The following is a 19,697-nucleotide window of genomic DNA, read 5'->3' as shown; positions in this document are numbered from 1 at the left end:
AACAAAGCCTTCCTGCTGGACTGGAGGCAGCTTGCTGGGCAGATAATAGGTAAATCTCTAGGGCGAGATGCAACAAGACGACGGGCAGAGGGCCTCAAGGCTCGTCCGGGGGGGCAGGTTGCACGGCCAGGACAGCCCTCTGGCGAGGTCGCTGCAGGCCCTTCAAAGTGGAAAAACAGCCAATTTCAATCCCGTGTTGAGGCTGCAGCAGCCAGTGCAGTGGGGCACATCCTGTAAGCCAGCACATCAATAAGCGAATTAGCGAGTTGCAACAGCAGCAGGTGTGTGAGGTAAGGTATTGCCACCTGCTGTTTGCGGCTGGGCAGCTGCAGGAGCGCTGTGGCTCTGTGGTACAGTGAGCGCCGGTAGCGGGGATGGGGGATGGCATGAGAGGACAAGGTCAAAAGGCCTGGCTGAGCGCCTCTAGGAATGCGGCCGACTGCTCGCCTAAAGAGGGCACTAGGTACTGAAGAAGGGCCGTGTACGGAGCACCCGTAGCGAGACAGAGACACGGTGCTGTTGGCGTCGAAGGCTGGCGAGCACACGAGAACGAGAATGAAGTACCTAGGGATGGGGGTGGGCAGTTAGCAGGTCCCTACCTGTACGGCCCCGGCAGCGAGCAAAGCAGCAGCAGCAGCAGCCTCTGCAAATTTTTCCTTGCGCGACACAAGCTCCCCTCTGGGCTAGTTGCCTCTAGGCACCCCCCCGGCTGTTTTCCCCCTCTCCTCTCTGTCCCCCCCCCATGCCCCCAAAATAACAGCGCACGCACAGCACAGGAGCGGTGTTTCGACCCGCTGCTGAGCTGGCGTCGCGCTGATTGTGCACCGCCTGTGGCCCAGGCCAAAATGTACTTAATCGGCACGCCACCCGCCTGCCAACGGCGGCCCCCAGCCCCCCGACTTTTTTCCTCTCTCTCTCTCTCTTCCCAAATCACTCTGGTTTTCCAGCACCCGCCTGATCCCCCCCAAGTCGCGCTGCAAGCTTTTTATCCTTCAGCACCTCCCCCAAGCTTCGCCCAAAACCTCCCAGCTCCACCATCACCACCGCCTGTCAACAGCGTCTTCCCGCTATCGCGTCAGTGGACTTTTAGGCCTCTTGAAACCTCTGCAACGGCTTGCTCTGCTCTGCTCTAGTTCAATACAGAAGCCACACACTTGATCGCATCAAACCGCTACGCCCGGCTCACCAACTGCCACGCTCTTACCAAAAGGCCTGGCTTGTATTTTCCCACGCATATTTGCAACACGCGCAACAAAACGCCCGTCACGATGCCTCGTCCCGCAAAGAAGGCCGAAGACAAGGCCAAGGTTCCTATCCCAGCTACCACCATGGTGATCCCTCCCGTCATTGCTGGCATCCCGCCTCCCGTCAACCCCGGCAATGGTCCTCGCATCGTCGAGGCCGAGTCCTTTATGCGAGTCCGCGATGCTGTGAGTAGCTTCATTTTTTCTTTGCAACTCTGTATATCTGCATGCCCTCTACTTCCTCTCAGCTGCTTGGCACGCGTTGGCCTTGCTCAGCATCTCAGGCTGTGCATGTAAACAACTTGGACGCGCTGGAGCTTCCGCAGCTTCAGCTGCCTGTGTCCTTGGCCAGCTTGCGAGCTACACAGCTACCACCCGCGACAGCTCCTCTGTGGCAGGCTTTTTCTTTTTGAAAATTGAAAAAACCTCGCCCCCATTTCATCGTTCTTTTCTTTGCACACAAAATGATTTTTTTCTTTCATTTTTTCACCCTGTTTTCTGGCCGGAGCAGCACAGCTGGCACGACGCGACTGGGCACCTCTGTATTGTTTACATGCGCCCCGCGAACCCCCGGCAGCTCCCCACTAGCCGCTTGCCGCCTGGAAGCTGTCAGTGGCTGCTGAGCCAGGGTAGCTCTGCTGCTTGCTAGCTTGTTAGCCAAGCTCATCCTCTTCCAACTGTTGTCGCAACAAGCTGCGCTTGTTTGCGCAGCTCCGCCATGGCTTCTATTTCCCTTTCACCTGCAACCGCCACTTTTCTTTAATCCGTCATGAATAGTGGCTAACATACCGCAGGCTCTTGGCCGTCTTGGCACCATCATGGAGCTCTTCCGTACCTTCACCAACGACTACATCCGCCAGACTGCCCTGCTCCTTGGCGAGCAAGTTGGCAGTCTTGACGAGGCCATCAACAACAGCTTCGATCCCGCCGCCGCCGCGGCGCTCATGCTGCCCGTTGGTGAGCTTGGTGCACCTCCCGTCGAGGAGAAGAAGGAGCGCAAGAAGCGCACCCACGACCCTAACGCTCCCAAGCGTCCCCTTACCCCTTACTTTCTCTACATGCAGCACGCCCGCTCCATCATTGCCAACGACCTTGGTGCTGAGGCTCCCAAGGGCGCTGTTCAGGAAGAGGGCCAGCGCCGCTGGGCCAACATGACCCCCCATGAGAAGCAAGGCTGGAACAATGCCTACCAGTACAACCTGCGCCTCTACAACGCTCGTGTCCACTCGTACAAGGCTGGCAACTTGAACGCCAAGAACATGACCGATGAGGAGGCTCTCAAGTACGCCGAGGACTTCAGCATCCCCATGCCCGACCTCAAGGAGGCCAAGACCGACAATGTTCAGGCCGCCATCGCCGAGCAGCTTCAGGACGACTCTGCCAAAACTCCCAAGAAGAGTGGAGGCGGTCGCAAGCGCAAGAGCGATGCTCCCACCACCGAAGTTGAGACGCCCAAGGCCGGCCCTGCCAGCCCTGACAAGAAGCGCAGGCGCACTTCCACCAAGGCCACTGACGATAAGGACGACAGCAAGAAGTCTGCCCGCAAGAACAAGAAATAAGCGATTGGAAAGTTCGTTTTGCGCAATCCACCTCGCCGCGCCGCATTTTCTGTTCGAGGCGTGACGTCCTTTTTCGCGGTCTCCAACAGCCTGTCACTATCATGAGTTGCTTGTGACGTGCCCTTGTTACAAGACCGAGGAAACACCATGCGCAGAGTTGACACGCGACCCATGATTTTCAGAGAAACATGCGAGGCCCCGGTCAACTTGTATGCGTCTTGCGCTGTATTAATCTTGTCTCTCTTCTGCCTTGTGTGGCGTTGCACTGTGTGTAGCCGCCTGGTATTTGCGCTCCTTTTTTACTATATTTGTCTGTCCTGGGAGAGACCTACAGGTCTCGGTCATGGAAAGAGCCGGTGTGGGAAAGCAAAACATGAAAGTATACTATTAGTGGCTTTTTCTTTATGTCTATTTGGCGCGAAGTCTGGTGGGATGGACACGGATATATCTGGTTAGGGTTACTTTGACGAGGTTCACCACAACCTTGGTGATGACTGTATTTAGGCGGGAGCATCCGGTTGTCGAGAATGCCCTGTAATGAAAGCAATGATTTTTTTCCTCCAATTTCTTTTACATTTACATATTGTGCTGCGACGATGATGCGTGCTAATGAGAGGAAGAGCTGTCATGATGAGATCGGGCTGTAGCTATCACTCATTCGTAACTTGGACGCCAACATCGACCAATGCAGCTACGTGAGACTCGTCTTTTCCAAATAAAACAAGTTGGTATTTCCTTGAATCCTAGCAAAACTCGCTGACTATGCCATATATGAAACATGAGTTCTCGTCCTTTTCTCGTCGCGTCTTGCGGCGCGCAGTTCCCCTAACCCGCACCATACCCTGCTTCTTTCAAGGCGGCTGGCTTCTCCCACCAACAGCCCTCCTTCCCCTCCACGCGAAGCGCACTCAATACACGTACCACGACTGCGTCAGCGGTAGCGTCTCGGCCGGCTCGGCCGTGCACACCTTGCCGTCGGCCTCGACCGTGTAGCTCTCCGGGTCGACGCGCATCCGCGGCATGGTGTCGTTGAAGCGCATGTCCTTTTTGCCCACGCTGCGGCACCCGCGGACGGCCTCGACGCGCTTCCGCAGCCCGTACGAGGCCACCGTCCCCGAAGCGATCGCGTCCTGCGACACGAACAGCACGCTGGTCTCGGGCACAAACGCCGCAAACATGGGCCGTCCGATGACGGGCTGGACGGTGGGGATGGAGGCGTTGGGGTCGCCCTGGAATATGAGATTTTGGTTAGCTCGTCTTCTCTTTGTGTGTTCTGGTGAGTCGTGCAGGAAGTTTACGCACCATTTGCGACCATGCGATGAGACCGCTCTTAATCACCTGGTACGGCTTGGTGCCGAACCACGCCGGGTCCCAGACCACGAGGTCCGCGAGCTTGCCGACCTCGACGCTCCCGACCAGATGGCTGAAGCCCTGCGCGAGGGCCGGGTTGATGGTGTACTTGCTGATGTAGCGCTTAACGCGAAAGTTGTCGGCGCCGGTGCCCTCGTCCTCGGGCAGGACGCCGCGCTGCTCCTTGTTCTTGTGCGCCGTGTTCCAGGTGCGCAGGACGACCTCGCCGCAGCGGCCCATGGCCTGGGAGTCGGAGCTCATCATGCTGATGGCGCCGACGTCGTGCAGCACGTCCTCGGCGGCAATCGTCTCGGCGCGGATGCGGCTCTCGGCAAAGGCGACGTCCTCGGGGATGTCCTTGGACAGGTGGTGGCAGACCATGAGCATGTCGAGGTGCTCGTCGAGCGTGTTGCGCGTAAAGGGCCGTGTCGGGTTTGTCGACGACGGCAGCACGTTGGGGTGCTCGACGACGGAGATGATGTCGGGCGCGTGCCCGCCGCCCGCGCCCTCGGTGTGGTACGTGTGGATGGTGCGGCCCTGGAAGCTGGCTATAGTCGACTCGACGAAGCCCGACTCGTTGAGCGTGTCCGTGTGGATCAGGCACTGCACGTCCATCTCGTCGCACACGGACAGGCACGCGTCAATCGCGGACGGTGTCGCGCCCCAGTCCTCGTGGATCTTGAGACCGCAGGCCCCGGCGGTCACTTGCTCCCGAAGGGCTTCGGGCGCGGAATCGTTACCCTTGGCGGTGACGCCGACGTTGACGGGTAAGTGATCGCAGGCTTTCAACATCTGCTTCATGAGGTGCTTGCCGGGCGTGCATGTTGTGGCGTTGGAACCGGCACTAGGAATGGGTTAGCGATGAGTTTGAGGCATTACGGGTGAGAGTGAGAGTGAGTATGGGAAGTGCTGCCGTACCTTGGACCAGTTCCTCCACCGAGAAACGTCGTCACGCCTGAAGCCAAGGCCTCCTGTGCCTGCTGTGGACAAATCAAATGGATATGCGTATCAATCGCGCCCGCGGTGATGATCTTATTCTCGCCCGCGATGACATCCGTGCAGCTGCCCACGACCATGTTGGGCGTTACGCCCTCCATGACATCTGGGTTGCCCGCCTTGCCAATGCCCACAATCATGCCATGCTTGATACCGATATCCGCCTTTACAATACCCGTGTAGTCGACAATCAGCGCATTCGTAATAACCACGTCCAGCGAGTCGGCGTCTGGCCGCCCCGTCGCCTGGCCCATACCCTCGCGGAGCGTCTTGCCGCCACCAAACTTACACTCCTCGCCGTACGTCGTATAGTCCTTTTCGACCTTGACCCAGAGATCCGTGTTGCTGAGGCGCACGCGGTCGCCCGTCGTCGGGCCAAACATGACCGTGTAAGCCGTGCGGTCCATCTTGTACGGCCGGGGCACACGAGGGGCGCGAGTCCTCCTGCTTTCCCTGTCCGCCGACGGTTGCTCCTCCGGCTCGTGTGCGTAGCCCGCCTTTTGCAGCCTCTCGACAATGTCGTCGACGCGCCAGCGCTCGACGCCGCCCGTGGCGAGGCTGTTGCCGCCGCGAATCACCTGGTGGCCGCCAATTTCGACAAGCGTGACCGTCTTGGCGTCGCCGGGCTCGAAGCGGTACGAGGTGCCAGCGGGGATGTCGAGGCGGAAGCCGTACGCTCGCGCGCGATCAAACACGAGCTGCGGGTTCGTCTCGATGAAGTGGTAGTGCGAGCCGACCTGGATCGGGCGGTCGCCCTTGCTGGTGACGCGTAGGGAGATGCGCTGCCGGTCGGCGTTGAGCACAATCTTCTCGCCCTTGACGGCGACGACGGCACCCGGCTGCCGCGCGGGCGCAAAGTCGGCCGGGTCCAGCGCCGCCGGGAACAGGCTGTCGGCGTCGCGCGGCACGGGCAGGAAGCTCCCGTACAGGGCGCGCGCGAGGTCGCCGTCATCGGTGCTAATGGGGTTGTGCACCGTGACGAGGTACGTCCCCGTCGGAAAGGTGCCCTCGACTTGGATCTCGTGCAGCGTGTGGCAGACAGAGGGGATCACATGCCGGCGGCCGAGCATGGTTGAGCCCAGCGCCATGAGGTCGGCGACGGTGTGGTTGCCATCGCGGATAAGTTCGTGAATGTTGTTCGCAATTAGGGCCTGAATCGCTCAATCGCAAAAAGTTTCACATGTTAGTCTCTTTTTTTCTTCATCGTTCTGTTATCAAATGTGGCTTGGAGTCCTTGGTGTAAGTCCCTGGTCCGCCCATGCGGCCCCGACATTCGGAGTGTGGCCAAGGGTGGGTGGATGCCAAAAGATAAGGAAGGCAAGACAACGTACCGTGGCTTCGGCATGGTTGAGCTTGACTCCTCGTGCCAGCCTCCGCTGCGCGAGTAGACCAAGCTGTGAGATGACGAGTTTGTCGAGCTGTCGCCACCAATTGTCAGCCTTCATTGGACTCCTTGGTAATTAACAAAGAGCAAGGAGCAGGAAGCTTGAATACCTCCTTGGGTACCAGGTGCATCGTCTGTGGTATGAGTGGGCTGGATCGACAGCCTTTTTGGTGTCAAGTGTTCCGGATTGGGAAGACGTTGGCCTGGGGTTGCATGCTCTCTCCAAATCGGTACCGAACGATCGGGAAGGGGAACGAAACGGTCAGCAACGGACAGAAAAAGTCTGGGGAAAAGATGAAGAATGGAAGGGAGATAGAAGAACAAGAGACGAAAGTATTATCTTTCAAGAAAAAAGAAAAGCTACAAAACAAGGCCATGGGATCTCCGGCACCAAAAAGCCCACCAAGGGCTGTGGTGGCCGTCCCTCGAGATAACGACTCTGAGGGTGCGCGCGCACGCCGCAATCTAGAACCCCAGCCGAGTAGCCGTCCCTGTGGCACCCGTTGTTTTTCTGGGGCGCCGCATCATGCCAAAAGTCTACCCAGAGATAAGGAGCAAACGTTCGGTATCTTGGGCGGGTTGCTCTGAACTAGACCGGACGCTAAATAATGTTGGGCTCGCTGGCTAGTGACGACTGGGAGGTCCAGGACACCAGTGCCCATCATTTACTACTTGCACGCTTCTGTTACGGCCCGGACACTCGACCTCGCTGTTTGTTTGAGACAGAGCTGGAGAGAGGAGGGACGGGAAGGGAAGGGAAGGGGGGAGAGACTGATAGATAGGCGGCTGATAGGAAAGACAAGGCTGGGGGGCTTGACGCACAGCAGATCACCTTAACAGTGCGACTGTGTGACGATCAAAACTTTGTACTCCGTACGCGCGCTAGCTGTGTAGAAAATTCCCGCGCAGAAATCATTTCTTTCGTGCCGTTTGTTCCTGAAACCCCCGCACATTCCTTTCGGAGGTCCCCGCGGAATGGGGGTTGTGCTAAGTAGTTGACCGGTCCCGGCTGGCAAGAGGAGAACCGTTCTTTTGTCCGAGGCTATTTCCTTAAATTAGTGTGGCTCGTTGGCGTCCCCTACAGAATCCCGGCGCCCTCGACACGTTCATTGCCTTTTGAAAGTACATTTGACATTTCTCTAGGATCCTTGACGATCAAGTTGACAGCTGGCAAATCTGCCTTTGTCGGGGGTGAGACCTGTATTTGTCAAGGCACCCAATCGTTAGCTCGCATCCCAGGTGGCCTCAACTACGTAATCGTTTACATGTTCCGACGCCCAACGGCCCGTACTCTGGCTCCATCACACAATGTCTCATCGGACACCACGTTGTAGCACACCCCACGGGGTCTAGCACCCAAGTGAAAGTAGGAGCCGCTTTAAGAACCCTGGGGAAGACAAACAAAACGAAGAGGGATCGGACTGGGGCCGAGCGAGCCGTTTTGTAAGTCAACGGGCGGTGAACTAGAGACGGGCCAACGTCGCTAGAGGCACGGGCCGTCCGCCATGTCATCTCAAGTCGTCGATCGAACGCCATTTTCTTTTCTTCTTTTCTTGGGGATAGTGCGTGTCAGCTGCCCGTCTCTATTCGGCTAGTTATGGTGATGGGGAGGTGCTTGAAAGATCAACCGATCACCCGGGAGGCATGCCGCACGAGCGCTACAAGCAAACTACTGTTAGCTACTGTTCCGGGAAGTTACTGTATGCTCCTATATACTCCTGTGCATATAAGGCCCAGCGGTGTAACTCATGTGCTGTTGGGCTGAAACTGGACGATTGGCTGTCTCTGCTACCAGTATTCCTCCAGCAAGCCACGAGTCCCGTTGCACCTTCAGCGCAGCTTACTGGCTGCGTGCTAGAGCGTGGCTGCCGAGCCCGGGAGGTTCTGGCAGAGCTGTGTATAGTACAAAGCCAGGTCATGCTGCTGTAATATCAAGCTCCGCAGGAGATGTGCCGAGTTAGCCGCGCTAGTTACTCGATAGTCACACAACCAGGTTGAGGCAAGCCTGGTATACGTTGTACAGGCAGCCTAGTAATTACTAAGCTACATTTGCTTGCTGCAGCAGAAAGTGGAATAATACAAAGCCTTCGTTAGAGGCACCCGCCGTACTCCAACAATAGGGTATACCTCCCAGCCGAAAATCAATAATACAACCACGGTAATGATATCCTCTAAACGCCAGGCGTGTTGCATGGCTGCCTTTTTAATACCCGAATAAATAACGTAACCTAACCAGACCCTCATTCGCATCGTTATTCAACCTGAAGAAGTGACTGGCTTCCTAGCTCATTCTTCCTCCACATCTTCATCCCATTGTTCTTTTTCCTTCTTCATGAGGTCTGCCATCTCGGCTGATTTGAAAATGGAGCTGCCTTCGTCCTCCACACGAGGCACCTTGCGCAGGCTCTCATCCTCGAAGACCGATCCGATAGTATCAATCCAGCGTCGGCGGCGCTCCATCAGCGTCTTGGTGAGATCGCCAATGCCTGGGCGGGCCATACCCGCCGCGGCGCCGGCTGCATGACTGCCACCGCCTGCACCGCCAGGTCGCTTTGCCTTTTTGCTCTTGCCCATTGTACGAGTTCTCTTCAAGTATGCAGCCTGCACTTGAGAGTCCAAGTCTTCGAGGATTGTCTGGTATTCCTGGTGGGCCATGCGCTCGCGCACGAGATCGGTAAGTCGCGCTTTGCGAGCACCGTTGATGAGCATTTGTTCCTTGAGGCGAGTCTGCAGCACCCGGAGTCGGCCAGCAACCTCGTCGTCGAAGTGACCATCATAATCAGCGTCTCCTTCTGGGGGCAGAAAGCCAATGTGTCTGAGTTCTTGCTTTAGCCGTTCGTCGACCTGGGCATACTCCATCTTTGGATGAGTTGCCTTCTTCCACGCATCCGTAGAGGATTCTGTCATAAAAGTGGCTGGAGGCAAAGCCTTATCGTCGGTCACAGGCGCATGGTCGTCAGCGTCGCCATTCATGCTCACGTCGCCATTGACTCCATTAGTGACGGCCTTTTCCTCTGTGACCTGCAGGCGATTTTCCGGGCGCAGAGCCTGTAACAGGCGAGCTGCAAGGGGCCCAATGGAAAGTCCGTCGGTCTCAGCTACAGCGTCGTTCATGTTCTCGATGCTGCCGCGGGGTAAGTTTTGCGAGAGCTTATCGCGTCCTTGCTGCGGCGAGTCCACAGACATAGCGCCGTCCTCTTCCGCCCATATCTCAGAGTAGTGTCTCTTGCCTCGTTTCGGCATAACAAATGGCGAGGCTCGGTCACCGCGTTCTCGTAGAAACCCGAGATCTTCCTCAGTAAAAGGCCTAAAAAATGGTTCAATGTATGTATTGAATGTCGAAAAGTTGATTTGGCTGCTGGGCTTTGCGTTGCTGAAGTCCTTGTCGGGAGGATCACCGGCAATGAGATCCGCGAGGTCGCTAGGCGGGTAGACGGCAACTGAGTAAATTTCCTTTCGCAGCGACTCTGGCATACCCGGGTAGACGTCGCGAATCTCGTATATGGTTGGATCGGGGAATGTAGAGGGGTCATCGCCAAAAGTCTGCGCGGCAGGCATTTCTCGCTTTGGGGGTGCGCCTTCATCCTCGGAGCTGGATTCGTCTTCGTCTCCCTCTCCTTCTGCCCCATCCTTTTCCTTCTTTTCCTTCTTAGCCTTCTTATCCACGTCCATAGCAGAAGGGGAGGCAGCGGCATTTGGAGACAGGGAGGAGCTGCCGGAGCCGTCTCGAGTATGCTTTGGTTTCGAATCTCGGACGGGAGATGATTGATCTGTGGTAGAGGAAACAATGTTAGTATGTAAGTGCACGCCTTGGATGCGCCAGCTTTGCGACGCGCGCACCTCGAGGGCTGGGGAAGCTTACCGCCGTCCTGACCTTCACCCTTCTTGCGCTTAGGTTTTGACTTCTTCCCTTCAGTCTCTCCGTCGACATGCATGCGATCAAAGTCATCCGGGCGGTTCTTGCGCTCGTCTGCTAGGTGTCGCATGCCGCGATCGTAAAAAGTGGACCGCTTCTCCATGATGTTGGTGAGGCTCTTGAGCTTGTCCAGCATCGCATCCACGGTTTTAGAGTCGGGTACGGTGGCGTTTGAGGCGCCATGGTCGACCAAGTCGTCGTAGTTGAGGTTTGCGAACAAGATGACACGGGTGTTGAGGTAGTCGGGGTCGTAAAACTCCTGCGGCGGCAGTGATGATGTCGCCGCCGGCGCGGGGGTCGAATTCCGGCTTTGTTTCTGCATTGCGGCGTTTTTCTTGCTTGTTCCCTTTTGGCTGGATCCGGGGGCCATTATGGCGCAGGACTGGCTCAGCGCCAGAGCTTCATGGACAGGTTTGCTGATGAAAATGATGCGAAGATTGATGATATGGCTGTAGCTGCTTTGGTCCAATTATGGGAGTCGCGCCGTAAAGCGTGTTGATTGGTGACAAACAAGGCCAGCCAGCGCCGACCTACTCTGGGGGCGGATTATTGATGTGCCGGGTCCCTTCAGTGGTGCTAGTCAGGACTGGCAGTCCGGCTTTCTCAAGTTTCTGCAAGCTCCGAGTTGCCAGTTTATTAAGAAAATAAGAGCGGCATTTAAAAGACGAGAAAATCACCAACATACTAGCGAAAGCTACAGACACGCTCATATCACCGCCATTTTCATGGAGATGCAGACCCAGTCGTTCTACGTCATAATGCCTACTCGCCCACTCCGTACTCAATGTCCACACCTTGGCCACATCTATCCAGCTGGTGGTACTTACAAAGTATGAAACCATCAGATGCCAGTCGCCCAAGACGAAAAACCAAACTCATCAGAACTCCGACGATGGGTACGGCATAAACAGATACTGGCAAATGCTCACGCGAGGATGCAGCCCAGCCTCACCCTGCATCTGCCGGCGCCCTAAGACACGCACTGGCTTGCAGCAGGCTTCTGCAGAGGATCCCATCAATACAGTAATGACCAGCCACATTTGACAGTCTAATGAGGAACTGCCTAATCGGTTTCTTGGGCTGCGTGCAACCATGCGGGATATATTTTAGAGACAGAAGCGGGGCTGTCACAAGCAAAAAAGAAGGCGTCGCAATGACTGTACAGACGATAATGCTGCTTCCATTGCGCTGAGCCGATTTACAAATCATCATCAGCGAAGAGGGACTCTCCTGCGAAGGTCCGGCGTAACGAAAATGAGAATCCATTACTGGCCGTGCCACCTGCTGGCGGTTACCATCCACAACCTAGCCGCATGTGCGTGGGTCGATGCATCTTATTGGGCGGATGGGGCTGGCTTATTAGTGGATGGCCGAGCGGGTGAGTTTGGTGAAATAGAGTGGGATTGAGCGTTAAAAGGATAACTTGGAGGTATTTGTTGAGCCAGAGCAGGAAAAGGGAGGCGGTGATGCAGCCTGTGGTTGTGCTGTAAAGCTCACTGAAACTGCAGATGGGCTGACTGACTGCCAGATGGCAATGCACAAAGTCTCACAACGCCTTTCCTTGCCCAACTTACACCCTTCTCACAGATCCAAAGCACAGCTCCAACTCTAGCTCTCTCCGCCTCCGCAACTGCCCGCCAACTGTGCCATTACCCACCAACTGGAGGACGACTGGGTCGGCGACCCTTGAACCAGTCGCGATCTATTCCGGGAGCTGGCTGCCACGCTGCCCAGTCCTTGAACCGTGGAAGCCCGCCTTGTGGAGCAGGTTCATTGAAAACGCTACAGCTCCAGGATCCTGGACAACTAGCTGCTTTGCGATCGCCATGTAAAGACGCTGCCAGCCTACCACATCTGCACATCCAACAGCCTCCTCCGCCTCTGGCCCACCCACACTGCAATCTTTCTTCCTCTCTCTACTATCACCACTGCCGATTTAACGCTCAACAAACACCGCAGCCCAGTGAATGCTACTGGCACAGCTCCTCTGTAATCGCCCCATCGCTGCACGTTGCCCAGCATGTGGCCCAGCCATTGGTCCACGCCATGCCAAACCCGCCAACTCTCCTCAACACCACCGTAATGTTACAGGGATACACTCCGGAGGCGGGGTGTCTTGACCTTGCTTTGGGCGGCGTTGCACAGCAGCAGACAGCGTGACAGTCAAGCTTGCCCCTCGTGTCCAAGTATAACACGTACTCTCCATCTAGCAGCATCGCGTCGCTGCGGGTCTTGTCCACTATGCCTTGCCAGGAATCAGAGGGGGCCTGACTTCGCCGCGGTGTAGTCTGTAGCCGATTTGCTTCCAAGAGCAAGCATGCGTCTCCTTGTCTAGAGTGGAAACTCCAGGCACGCACAAGACCCTGTTCCGTATATATACGCCACCCTGGACGAGGGGTAGTTCCGTGGCCCGCCTCTTTTTCCATCTTTCTCTATTTTCGTACTCAACGTATTCTTCTGCTTCAGTTCTGAGCAATTCAACAAGCTCCGAGCTGTATCTCCCCTTCACATAGTATTCTCTCGCAAGACAATGAGAGAATACCATGGCTTCTCCTGTAAGCTGCTTTCAGTCAACACTCCCCGACGCCCCTAGCCTCACGTGCTAACCACTCAATTGCAATTCACAGGGTGGTAACATTCTGCCTTTTGGCACTGACTTTCAACTGCAGCCTATGCACTATGCCGGCATAGCTGTTGCTCTCCTCGGCGGAGCTTGCCTTTTCTCTCTCGGCAAGCCTACTGTCGATGGTAAGGACGAGTCCTCTCCCGGATTTCTCAAGTCCTTTTTCCTCTTCTTTTACTCGTCCTTTCTCAAGCCTCATCAGGGTGGATCTAAGGCTTCCCAGCAAGATGCCCTCGAGAGCTTTTACAAGAGACAGGCCGGGGCTTACGACACCACTCGTGGCATCCTTCTGCGCGGTCGCGAGGATATGCTCGCTCTGGTTGTCGCTCAGCTCAAGGCCAAGTTCCAAGCACCCAAGGATGCTGGACAGGGTAAGACCGAAAAGAGAATTTGGGTTGATGTCAGTTTTCCCAGACCTTTTGTTACGCCCACGAACAATGACTAAACGTTCTCTCACAGATTGGCGGCGGCACTGGCTGGAACATTGAAGCCATGGGCGAGCACGTGAATGTCCCCGAATTCTTCTCCAGCGTCTACCTGGTCGACTTTTCCCCATCTCTCTGCGAAGTCGCTCGCAAGCGCTTTGAGCGCCTCGGCTGGAAGAACGTCACTGTCGTTTGCCAGGATGCGCGCAAGTTCCGCCTCGAAGACTACGAGGACGGCATGCCCGCAGCCCAGAACCTGCTTCGCTCCCCTGCACTCAGCTACTTCAAGCAGCAGCGCCCTGACCATGGCGGTGCCGACTTGGTCACTATGTCCTACAGCCTGTCAATGATTGTGAGTTTACATTGATATGCTTTGATGAGCTGCGAGTCACTGACCTTCTCAACAGCCCGACTACTACTCTGTCGTCGACTCCATTGGGTCTCTGCTCTCTCCCTCAGGTGTTTTCGGTGTTGTCGATTTCTACGTTCAGAACCAGTCCGACTTCTCCTTCCGAAACTACACTGCTGGGTACATTGACCGCCACGTCAATGCCCTGTCGCGTATGTTCTGGCGCGCCTGGTTTGACCTTGACCGTGTCGCACTGGAGTCCGGACGCCGTGACTACCTCGAGTATAAGTACGGCACCATTCTCAACCTCAACGCCCGTAACCGCAGCCTCGGCTACATTCCTTACTACGTTTGGGTTGGATGCCAAAAGAAGCCTTTTTCCAAGACGGCCCTGCCTCACGAAATTCTTGAGCGAATTGACGCATATGCCACCGAGTCGCCATACCTCTTTCCCGTCAACCAAGGTGATGCCCTGACCCGCGCCATCGAGAGATCTGCCCCCGAAATCCGCTCTAAGGCTTTTCTCACTGCCGTTCAAAACCTTTCGGCCAACCTGCCTCTGCCCGCGTTCTTCTACCAGAACCACCATTGGCGTATCTACTACGACGATCAGCTGCAAAAGCACAAGCAGTTCAACGATGAATACATCTATGCCTTTACCTGGGAAGATGCTCGCGTCGATGAGCGCATCCTGAAGCTTGGCCCAGATGACAAGGTTCTTGCCATTACCTCTGCTGGTGACAACATCCTGTCTTACCTGGCCCAAGGCCCTGCTCGTGTTCACGCTGTCGATCTCAACCCTACCCAGAACCATCTCCTTGAGCTCAAGGCTGCTGCTTACACTGCGCTTCCCTATGAAGACTTTTGGAAAATTTTTGGTGAGGGCAAGCACTCTGAATTCCGCACTCTTCTCATCACCAAGCTTTCTCCCCACCTGTCTAGCCGCGCTTTCCAGTACTGGCTCAAGAACGTTCAAGTGTTTCAAAGCACCTACGGTCTTTACGACACTGGTGGCTCTCGTCATGCCATTCGTGCCATGCGCTGGGTCTCTCGTCTCTTTGGAATTAGAGGTGCTGTCAAGCAGATTCTCGCCGCCAAGACTCTCAATGAGCAGCGTGAGATTTGGCGAAACAAGATCCGTCCTGCCCTCCTGTCTAAGCTCGTGTCCAACCTCGTCGTTGCCCAGGAAAGCTTTCTCTGGACTGCACTTGGCGTTCCCAAGAACCAGCTTGCCATGATTGAAAACGATCATGCCCAGTCAGATCTCGTCAAGGGCCCTAAGCCCAAGGCTAAGAACACCCGCTCCCATGCCATCTGGCACTACATGGTCAACACGCTTGACCCGGTCGCTGAAGAGACTCACATGGGTGCTGATAACCCTTATTACTATGTCTGTCTCGCAGGCCAGTTCTCTCCCAAGTGTCACCTTCGCTACCTTGACCAAGAGGTTCACGCCAAGCTCTCGCGTCCCGGCGCGCTTGATAGCCTTCGCATCCACACAGATGAGCTTGAGGAGGTGATTGCTCGCATCATGCCTGGTACGCTCACCGTGGCAGTTGTGATGGACAGCATGGATTGGTTCGACCCTGGCTCTGAGGCTGCCAACAAGCAGGTAACGAAGCTGAACCGCGCTCTCGCTATTGGCGGTCGCGTCATGCTGCGCTCTTCTGCCCTGGAGCCTTGGTACCTCAAGGTTTTTGAAGCCCATGGCTTCGTTCCCAAGTGCCACGGTGGCCGCCGTGACGGTGCATGCATTGACCGCGTCAACATGTATGCCAGTTGCTGGATCTGCACCAAGGTGGACCACCTTCGCCCTCCCACTCCCGAGCTGGAGCGCGTCAGCAGCCACGAGATTACGAGTCTCGAGATCTGATGTGGTCCAACACTGCACAAATTTGGGCTCAAGCCGGATATCGTTCAACACTGTATCTTATCGGTTTTGATGTAGTCAAACGGCAAACGGAAGAAGTGGATGCCTAAATGTAGCGAAAATGAAGTGTACCAAATTGCGAAGATAGATGATATGAATCTGTCACAAAATAGTAAAAATAGGAAAACAACTGAGAAAACAAATACCAAGAATAAAGACCCAGAATCTCAAAGTTAGTAATTTGACAAGTGCTCGTGCTGTAGAGGGCAAGGCCAAGCTAGAGTTTCATGAGCAGGCATCATTCACACTTCGCAGATGCGTCGTTATAAGTTGAAAATTGAAATTGTCTAAACAAAAGAAAATGCTGCATCCATTGTAGCACGACCGTTATATCTTGACGGACCGAAATACATGTTCAGTCTACCTAGCAGACCATTCTATACACTGTGACTCGAGTCACATAAAGCCACCTGGACAAAGAAACCGAAACAAAACCGAACCGTTTGCCTCTTATTCATATTTAAACTCCTTCCATCGCTGTGTGATTTTTGACCGCCTTCGAGGGCTCTTTACTCGGACTTGGAGTTTGACTTCCAGACACGCTTGATGGCCTCGGTGACACCAACGTCGTTCGTCTCAAACTCGTACAGGGACACACCAACAGCGACGGTGGCGAGGTTCAGTGCCCACATGAAGAACTTGTGGAGGCCGGCGTACGTGCGCTTGGGAATGTAGTCGATGATGACGGACTGGAAGCCAATGTGGGAGTGCAGGAGCAGAGCCGAGCACAGGATGGCGTCGAGGGTGGGGTTGAGAGAGCCGGAAGCGAAGGGAGCGATGGAGAGAGGGACGAGAGAGGCAGCGAGAAGGCGCTCAAAAGCCCAGTGGTAGGAGCCGTGGGCGGCGTTGGCGTGGGGGATAGGAGCAGGGTCGTTGACTAGAGAGGCGAGGTGTCAGCAGTTTCGTCTAGATGGGTTATACCACAAGCTCTGGGAGCGCAATTGAGCGTGTATTCGCGTGGATGAGTAGTTCGTACCTGAGCCGTGGATGACCTCTGTAATGACAAAATATTAGCATTCCTATCTTAACCACACGACAGCGAAAGGACCTTGGACTGCTTACGGGGACCCGGGGGAAGGAAAGCAGGGCGCTTGGCGGTGGTGTGCAGAGCAGCGGCGCGGAGCACGGTGTTGCGCATGACAGGCTGAGCAAAGACACTGCGGCTCATAGCCGCCTGGCGCAGAATGGAAGGACGCATGATGGAAGCCATTGTGACGAGAGGTGGTGGTGGTCGAAATGCCGCGATGACCTCAACCCGAGTGTTGCCGAAAATGCGACGTGGAGGACGATGGACGGGGAAGCTGGGGGAAAATGGCAGATTCGTTTGCGTGCTACTCGAGGGTCACAATCAGTCGAGAAGATTGGAACTGAGTCGCCTTCCGGATACGATGCGGTTTGGCGTAAAGTCGAGGTGGTTTGGAGGATGTGGTTTCCGTGGGTGCTGGCTTTCGAGCCTGGTATTGCCGAGGATCTCTAATTAGGAGCTCTGCGATTGGCTGGCTGGCTCCCGAGCGTGCAGCGTGCGGGAGACTCGGCAACTCAATAACATTTTTCCGGGGCTTCGCTGCGAGAACGCATCTTGGTACAGCGCGCATGTGAGAGTTCGCGCTGCTGGTTCCTGCTGGCCCACGCTACCAGCAACCTATTTGGAGAGGGCTCCACTGGCTAGACATTTTTTTGGAGTGGTGCTTCTTCAGACGAGAGCTCAACTGCCATTCCATTTTCCTTGCGCCACGGGATTGTTGTCGACTATCAGTGACTTAGTGGACGTCTGTGGCCCACGAGCGAAGGCTGAAAAGTCGGATCATCTACAGAGCTCGTCTCTGCCCACACAAAGATAATGGCCGCCCGATTGTCGGCCTCGGCGCTGGCCCCTATAAGACCGACTTCGAGCTCGATTTGCGCTGCGCGCCAGCTCAGCCATTCTTTATCGCGAAACCAGCAGACTCGAGGCGTTGCGCAAACGCATTTGCGAAAAGTCGCCGAGGGAGAGGAGCGCTGGAGGTTCAGAGCAGAAAAGATTCAAAATGGCGAGCAGCGGCACGTGTGGGACATCTTGGACGAGCGAGGATACATCAAGGATGTAGCAGGGTAGGCAGCCACCTCTAGCAATGGTCATTATATCGCATTGGTGGTAGGTTAGATCGCTAACCAGGAAGAACAGAAATGCCGACAGAATCAAGGAAGTCATGCGAATCAAGCGAATCGGCGCGTATGTCGGAATCGACCCCACGGCCGACTCTCTGCACGTAGGCCACATGCTGCCACTCATGCCTCTCTTTTGGCTGTGGTTCCACGGCCATCCTGCCGTGACCCTTATCGGCGGCTCGACCGCAAGAATTGGCGACCCTAGCGGGCGTCTACAAAGTCGCGACCATATTTCCAACTCGGACATTTCCAAAAACATCACCAAGATTCACTATCAACTGACGAGGCTGTGGCACAACGTCGTCCAAATGCGCATTAGACACGGCTATGAAGATGACTGGGCGGCCAAGCGGAGTCTCCTCAATAATAACATGTGGCTACAAGGCTTAACACTCTACGACTTTATAAAGAGACTCGCGAGGGACACCCGGATCGGCCCCATGCTGAGTCGCGATACAGCGAAGCGTAAGCTGACAGAGGGCGATGGCATGTCGCTGGGCGAGTTTATCTATCCTTTGCTGCAGGGCTGGGACTTTTGGCACATGTACAACAAAATTGGTGTACAGATGCAAATTGGTGGCTCCGACCAGTACGGCAACATTGTGGCGGGGATTGAGTCGCTCAAGACGATTCGCGCAACAGAAGAAGCCCCGTATGCGCGCATGGAAACGGGGTGGCAGCACGACCCCGTTGGCTTCACGGTACCGCTGCTGACTGATTCTGCCGGCGTCAAATTCGGCAAGAGCGCAGGCAACGCCGTATGGCTGGACGAGTTCAAGACGTCAGCATTTGACTTGTACGGGTACTTTATGCGCCGAACCGACGACGAGGTGGAGAGACTGCTGAAGCTCTTTACCTTCTTGCCCGTGCCCAAGATTCAGACCATCATGGAGGAGCACAATGCGGACCCCTCGAAGCGCATCGCGCAGCACAACCTTGCCTTTGAGTTTGTCTCGCTGATTCACGGCTCGCAAAAGGCTCTGGAAGAAGCCCAGCAGCACTCTTTCCGCTTCGGTGGCGAGCTGCCCAAGATTGTCAAGGAGCCGGCCGAGAGCTCCGGCATCGTCAACCCCAACACCGCACCCAGGAGCGACATCAAGCTGCCCCGCTCCGTCATGAAGCTGTCGCCCGCCAGACTGCTGTTTGCGACGGGCCTGGCGCCCAGCGCCGCCGAGGGCCAGCGCCTGGTCAAGATGCAGGGCGCCTACGTCGCCGCGCAGCCGGGCCAGAAGCGCGGCCTCGTGCCCGGCAACCTCGACTGGACGCCGATGAAGATGTGGTTCCCCGAGGAGACGGCCAAGTTCCTTCTCGACGGCCGCATGCTCATCCTGCGCAAGGGCAAGCACAACGTGCGCATCGTGGAGCTCGTCGACGACGACGAGTGGAAGGCCAGCGGCGCCATCTACCCGGGCGAGGCGTACACGGGCACGGTGCGCCGCATGAAGGAGGAGATCATCGCGCAGGCGGCCGAGCGCGGCGAGGAGCTGACCATGACGCAGGTCAACAAGATGCTCAAGGAAAAGGGCCGCCAGGAGGGCCTCAAGGTGGCCAACAATCCCGACATTGCGCTGCCCAGCAAGGCCGAGGTGCGCGAGCGGGCCAAGCTGATGCGCATGCAGAAGAAAGAAGACAGGGAAGAAAAAAGTAAAGGCGGGGACGAGCATGAGTGGTGAAGCATGCAGAGAGCAAGTGTTGATCTCCTGTGTGATTCAGGTCCACCTGTACAATATTAAAACGCATCTTGTAAAACTATATAGTGTACATCAACTGGTA

General features: G+C 55.8%; 6 protein-coding genes across 6 annotated transcripts; 3 read left to right on the top strand and 3 right to left on the bottom strand.

The window, feature by feature from the left end:
- Positions 1 to 1,268: 1,268 nt before the first annotated feature.
- Positions 1,269 to 2,803, top strand: LMH87_006511 (uncharacterized protein; the record flags this gene model as incomplete). Its single annotated transcript, XM_056204411.1, has 2 exons — positions 1,269 to 1,430; positions 2,039 to 2,803. 2 exons carry the CDS (start codon positions 1,269 to 1,271, stop codon positions 2,801 to 2,803), a joined length of 927 nt encoding a protein of 308 aa, XP_056059771.1.
- Positions 2,804 to 3,711: 908 nt separating this feature from the next.
- On the bottom strand, positions 3,712 to 6,664 carry LMH87_006510 (uncharacterized protein; the record flags this gene model as incomplete). The annotated part of the gene is made up of 5 exons (XM_056204410.1): positions 3,712 to 4,032; positions 4,106 to 4,997; positions 5,072 to 6,300; positions 6,481 to 6,567; positions 6,644 to 6,664. The coding sequence occupies 5 exons, from the start codon at positions 6,662 to 6,664 to the stop codon at positions 3,712 to 3,714; spliced, it is 2,550 nt and encodes an 849-aa protein (XP_056059770.1).
- Positions 6,665 to 8,819: 2,155 nt separating this feature from the next.
- Positions 8,820 to 10,771, bottom strand: LMH87_006509 (uncharacterized protein; the record flags this gene model as incomplete). The annotated part of the gene is made up of 2 exons (XM_056204409.1): positions 8,820 to 10,303; positions 10,396 to 10,771. The coding sequence occupies 2 exons, from the start codon at positions 10,769 to 10,771 to the stop codon at positions 8,820 to 8,822; spliced, it is 1,860 nt and encodes a 619-aa protein (XP_056059769.1).
- A 2,221-nt stretch (positions 10,772 to 12,992) lies between these two features.
- On the top strand, positions 12,993 to 15,719 carry LMH87_006508 (uncharacterized protein; the record flags this gene model as incomplete). Its single annotated transcript, XM_056204408.1, has 4 exons — positions 12,993 to 13,004; positions 13,077 to 13,472; positions 13,532 to 13,849; positions 13,905 to 15,719. The coding sequence occupies 4 exons, from the start codon at positions 12,993 to 12,995 to the stop codon at positions 15,717 to 15,719; spliced, it is 2,541 nt and encodes an 846-aa protein (XP_056059768.1).
- A 566-nt stretch (positions 15,720 to 16,285) lies between these two features.
- LMH87_006507 (uncharacterized protein) lies at positions 16,286 to 16,986 on the bottom strand (the record flags this gene model as incomplete). The annotated part of the gene is made up of 3 exons (XM_056204407.1): positions 16,286 to 16,653; positions 16,753 to 16,770; positions 16,839 to 16,986. 3 exons carry the CDS (start codon positions 16,984 to 16,986, stop codon positions 16,286 to 16,288), a joined length of 534 nt encoding a protein of 177 aa, XP_056059767.1.
- Positions 16,987 to 17,616: 630 nt separating this feature from the next.
- Positions 17,617 to 19,597, top strand: LMH87_006506 (uncharacterized protein; the record flags this gene model as incomplete). The annotated part of the gene is made up of 2 exons (XM_056204406.1): positions 17,617 to 17,867; positions 17,941 to 19,597. The coding sequence occupies 2 exons, from the start codon at positions 17,617 to 17,619 to the stop codon at positions 19,595 to 19,597; spliced, it is 1,908 nt and encodes a 635-aa protein (XP_056059766.1).
- Between the last annotated feature and the right edge of the window lie 100 nt (positions 19,598 to 19,697).

The sequence above is a fragment of the Akanthomyces muscarius genome, chromosome 1 (assembly GCF_028009165.1).
Source record: "Akanthomyces muscarius strain Ve6 chromosome 1, whole genome shotgun sequence".
Lineage (NCBI taxonomy): Eukaryota > Fungi > Ascomycota > Sordariomycetes > Hypocreales > Cordycipitaceae > Akanthomyces > Akanthomyces muscarius.
Note: the sequence above shows the minus strand (reverse complement) of the source record. Positions and strands in the feature narration are given on the sequence as shown.